The 5,056-nt window shown below is 39.8% G+C and overlaps 1 protein-coding gene across 1 annotated transcript; it reads left to right on the forward strand.

The window, feature by feature from the left end:
* Positions 1-692: 692 nt before the first annotated feature.
* Positions 693-4,190, forward strand: LOC148034974 (serine/threonine-protein kinase SRK2A-like). Its single transcript, XM_087679888.1, has 10 exons — positions 693-1,171; positions 1,280-1,635; positions 1,804-1,878; positions 2,095-2,196; positions 2,464-2,517; positions 2,602-2,694; positions 2,787-2,879; positions 3,335-3,439; positions 3,595-3,693; positions 3,821-4,190. Exons 2-10 carry the CDS (start codon positions 1,516-1,518, stop codon positions 4,079-4,081), a joined length of 1,002 nt encoding a protein of 333 aa, XP_087536014.1. The 5' UTR covers positions 693-1,171; positions 1,280-1,515; the 3' UTR covers positions 4,082-4,190.
* The last annotated feature ends 866 nt before the right edge of the window (positions 4,191-5,056 follow it).

Genomic DNA, 5,056 nt, shown 5'->3' on the forward strand with positions numbered 1-5,056 from the left:
AGGATTAGGTGATCAAAGCACTCACTTATTGGTTGAAATATCACAGACCCTTTCCATTAGGAAGCTTAGAAGTCTAACTTTGAGTGCTTGGAATATAACTTAATGATGTGGAGAGTCATCTTGGTCACGTTCCAAACAAGAGACAAAATAGGAAAGTGGAAACAACTCGACAACCACCACCCCCTATCTAAAAGGTTTGAAGAAAATGCATTTGATGTTTTTTGGGCATGCATCACAGTCAAGAAAACCTAGTTGAAGGTGCAAGATTAGCACAATGGGCCAAGCTATCTGATGTTATTGCTTGGAAATCAACTTTATTAGGATAGGATGTCGCTCGTAGTCTATGAGGTTTGGCATGTTATTGGAAGTATTATCTTAGTTAAGATTTGGGAATGGAGGATCCTTTTGTTATTTCAAGGAAACCAAGGATCATGTCTAATGTGGCATATCATTTTTGTAAGTTTTGTATTTGGGTATATGGTTTAGTCAAGAATGGAAAATTGTAATCACTAAGCTTCAAAGCTCTGATAGAGCTTGATCTTCTTCGATGTAAGTTTTTATAAAATAAAAATTGCCTTTCGAAAATGAAGCTTTGAGATAGTACATTCATAGGATTAGAAAGTTTCGAAAATGGAGTGTTGACGTGGGACAGGCATACTGCCGTCCGAGTGGGCAGTTAACATTACGTGGGCGGCCTTGTGGTGTGACCACGCCTTAACGGCCCACGCCACGTCAGCGACAGACTTGGCACGCCCAGGCGGCCATGTCAGCAGAGCTCTCGGGTCGCGAGACGCCACGCCATGGTCCCTCTTGTCCTCAACACAAACACGCACACAGAGATACCTACACACAGTTTGATGAGCACAGACAGAGAGACTGACAGAGAGAGCGAGAGAAGTGTGTGGGCGCTCGAAACCCTAGTCGGATCCTTCCAGCTTTCCCCTGCAGAAGTCTGAGGAAACCCTAGCCTTTTGCATTTCTCACGTCTGCAGATTGATGATCCTGGTTTGCTGTGGAACACAGATTTTTGCCTTTCTTCATCCATCGTGATGATCTTCGTCCTCTAGCTGACAGTTTCTTCCGGACACAAGCTTGCTATCGGCCATAGCCTTATCAGCTTCGGCCATCGCCGTTTGTACGTTCTGCATCCTTTCGGCTTTCGGCTTCCTCCGTAAGCAAGCAGCTTGTTATCAGCCATAGCCTTTTGATCAGGCTAATCAACCTCCGGCCATCGCCGTATACACTTTCTGTCTCTTCTTTTTTTTGCGACTTCCTGCAGGTCTCCCTATAACATCCTTTTAAGTCTTCAGAGCGCGCAAGCTTGTGATAAAAGTTTGCGTTTTCATACTTTCTCCTAGATCACTTCTTGTTCGTTGCGGTTTCCTAAATAGCGCCATCCTTCTAAACGTCTTTCCGCGAGCGCGCAAGCCTGTCATCTGTTTCTGCCACCTCCATTACCTGATATTCTGCAAATTTTTTTTCCCGTTTCTTGATTACCTCTGCCATTTCTTGATCATGGACCGTTTCGAGGTCGTGCGAGACATCGGGTCAGGAAATTTCGGGGTCGCTAAGCTACTGCGAGACAAGAAGACGCAAGAGCTTGTTGCTGTCAAATACATACAGCGCGGGCCAAAGGCTCTCTCTCTCTCTCTCTCTCTCTCTCTCTCTCTCTCTCTCTCTCCCCCCCGTTTCATTTTGTAGCTTAGACGCTGTTCTTGCAATCTATGTGTCTTTCTTTTCATCGCTAAAGTTTCTCACATACGAAACTCGTCTGCGATATAACAGTCTTCTTCTTCTCGTCAGATCGATGAAAATGTTCAAAGAGAAATTATCAACCACAGATCTTTACGCCATCCTAACATTGTCCGTTTCAAGGAGGTATGTACATGTCACTCAAACTATGAATGAGCATGTGCCTTCTTTTAAGCCTCTCCGTGTATATTAGGAGCTCTTCTTTTGAGAATCTCAGATTTTCCTTTGCTGTTGTGTACTGAAAGCTTAGTACAGATATGCCCTTTAGAGCGTAGTCGTGTGCCGCAAGTTTAGTACAGATATGCCCATTGGGGCGTAATGTTCATAATCTTCTAATTTCAGGTGTGCCTCACTCCAACCCACCTAGCTATTGTAATGGAGTACGCAGCAGGCGGAGAGCTGTTTGAGCGTATTTGCAATGCAGGCCGTTTCAGCGAGGATGAGGTGCGTATTATTGTTCAAAACACGAGTTTTCGGAATTATTGTGAACTACAGCGCTTTTTGCGGGGGGTGCAAACTGGAATTCTTTTGCACTTTCATATCATCACGGAACATATGATCACAGAAAAGGAAGATGGGACCATATATAAGCGATTATCGAACTCGATCATCACTTCAAATAAAATGAAAACTCATACACAGAATATTGTTGCTGCGGTCATATCCAAATAGACTACCATAACAATCCATTTATGTCTGGAATTTCCTCAGGCCAGGTTTTTCTTCCAACAATTGATATCGGGAGTGAGCTATTGTCATGACATGGTAAGTTAAGCTTTTCGTAATCTCAACTGCTGTCAATCGAAACCGCACATATGCGTCACAAAATTTGCAATATCTTTGCTGCAGCAAATTTGCCATCGTGATCTCAAGTTGGAGAACACTCTATTGGACGGAAGCACTGCCCCTCGTTTGAAGATTTGTGATTTTGGATATTCCAAGGTGAACCCGCGGAGTTTATTTAAAAAGTGAGATCTTGAAGCTCTATGAAGGGCCAGCAGAATATGATCTCATATGTGTTGTTGTTTCTGCAGTCGTCTTTGTTGCACTCTCAGCCGAAGTCGACAGTTGGAACGCCAGCATACATTGCCCCTGAAATATTGTCTCGTAAAGAGTATGATGGCAAGGTAAAATTGTCGATGTGCACTTCGATGGGATGTTGAGACCACCCTTGTATCTCAGGAAAAGAGGAAAGAATTACGTAAATTGGACGACGTATTTGTGTGAGGGCGTAATATGATATAAAACCATTACAAAGTTCTATTTGCATTTGCTCATATTTGGTTGTAGGGAATTATATGTGAACTGCAGTTTACTCTCCAACATGGCTTGTAGGTATGTCTTGTGGTACGTATGTACATATATTAGTTTTTGTTTTGGACGCTTGAGTTTCTAGATATTAATATTAAAACTCACAATGGTGATAAGTCATGCTTCTTAATAGAAGCTATTAGATGCAAATGTGTGGTCTTGTGGTGTCATGTGTTGATAGTGGGAGGAGCTTATTATGCATTGTGACCTTAGATACTTATTAAATTCACAATGGTGATGAATCATCCTTTTTAATAGAGTCTACATTCAGACTGCAGATGTATGGTCTTGTGGTGTCACATTGTATGTGATGTTAGTGGGTGCTTATCCATTTGAGGATCCAGATGATCCTAGAAACTTCAAGAAAACAATCAGTGTAAGCTCCCTTGATTCAATTTAGTACTATTTGGTATAATTTAACTAGATTTTCAACTAGTTATTAAGACATTAAGAGGTGGGTGACAAATAATTAAGAAAAAGTTTTCCCTTTAATTATCACTTAAATCTCTATTTTCTTGCTTACATGTGTAGCGGATTTTGAGCGTACAATATTCGATTCCGGACTATGTGCATATATCACCTGAATGCCTTCATCTCCTCTCTCGCATTTTTATGGCGAACCCAACAAAGGTAAGCTTCTCATCTTATGGTTTTCATTTTAGACATCAAAGGTTGATTTTTAACTGGCAATTGGGTCAAAACATTCTTATTTGCATTTTGGGTTTTATCTAATTGCTTTGACAATTGAAATGTACAGAGGATTACAATGGTCGAGATAAAAAAGCATGTATGGTTTTTAAAGAATTTGCCAAGGGATTTGTTGGAAGGATGTGATGCTAGCTACAATCATGATGATCCAAATGATTCCCTACAAAGTGTTGAGGATATCACAAGGATTTTAGTCGAAGCAAGGATTCCTGGACCCAAGGAATCCACTCCTTTTGGTTATGTTGATGAGTTGGAACTTGAAGGGGATGTAGAACTAGAAGAGAGTGGTGACTTTGTTTGCACAGTATAAACTGTGTAAACAAGCCAAAATGGTGGTTGGTGATTTTTTGACAAAATACCTCTTTGTAGATCTCATCAAGTTATTATACATAGAATAGTAATATTGATTTGTTTTACTATATTGAAAAGGCCCTCACCAAATTGTCAAACCATTGTAGCGATGTTGAGACCTCCCATAAAGATAGAGCGTTATTTGTTTAGTGCAATCACTACAACTTAAGTTGCAATGGGATGAAAGATAAAACATTTTTGTCAAGTTGTTTATAGTTAAATTTTTAATCTTCTTACACCTTGTAGTTCTTTTTCTTACTTTATCAAGAATTTAATGATTTTCTTTCCTTAGCTAAATGCATTTCCTTCACCCTTATAACTACTTTAAGCGGTGATCTTGAGCTTATTTATCTTAAATAGCTATTTTGTTCAAATTGTTTGTCTTGTCTTGATAAGAAAGAAAATTGAATTAATCTTTCATAAAGCTCATGTCTTCCCTTGTTTTAGAAATGCAAAATAAAGTAAATTGAGGTGCAACATGAGAGAAAACACTTAAGCTCTAGTCTTGGGAAGGAGAGTGTATTGAACTTTGAAGGCCATAGGAATGGTTTTGAAGGTTTCTCAAAATGATGAGTATGTCTCTAGTATAATCAACAAAGAGCTTATTAGTAGAAACTCTGGAGATTAGTAGATAGTCTAGAGAGCTTTTTCAAAAGTATTTTATCTTTCTCTAGCGAGCTTGGATCTAGGCCGAAGGGGTTTCCCAAAGGGACTAACCTTATCAATACATTAGATTTGTCTTGTCGCGTGAAACTAATCATTATTGTCTTCTTCCAAAAACTCCATGCACTTTGTAATGTCAAAATAGTGGAGGATGGATTTCTTAGTGTGCCTTTGCCATTAGTTTGTCTAAGTGAGGTGATCATGTAGATTAGGCATTGTAATTGTCACTTTTGTGTTGCTATTCCCTATGTGTATATATATGGATATTCAG

Source organism: Lygodium microphyllum, chromosome 6 (genome assembly GCF_053477565.2).
Source record: "Lygodium microphyllum isolate KBCC chromosome 6, Lygodium_microphyllum_v1.1.10, whole genome shotgun sequence".
Lineage (NCBI taxonomy): Eukaryota > Viridiplantae > Streptophyta > Polypodiopsida > Schizaeales > Lygodiaceae > Lygodium > Lygodium microphyllum.

What these genes read in the sequence shown, in the direction of transcription:
- LOC148034974 (XM_087679888.1), top strand. Translation starts at nt 1,516, where the DNA reads ATGGACCGTTTCGAGGTCGTGCGAGACATCGGGTCAGGAAATTTCGGG. An exon ending in ACATACAGCGCGGGCCAAAG is followed by an intron (nt 1,636 to 1,803) that starts GCTCTCTCTCTC and finishes TCTTCTCGTCAG; the next exon opens with ATCGATGAAAATGTTCAAAG. An exon ending in GTAAAGAGTATGATGGCAAG is followed by an intron (nt 2,880 to 3,334) that starts GTAAAATTGTCG and finishes GTCTACATTCAG; the next exon opens with ACTGCAGATGTATGGTCTTG.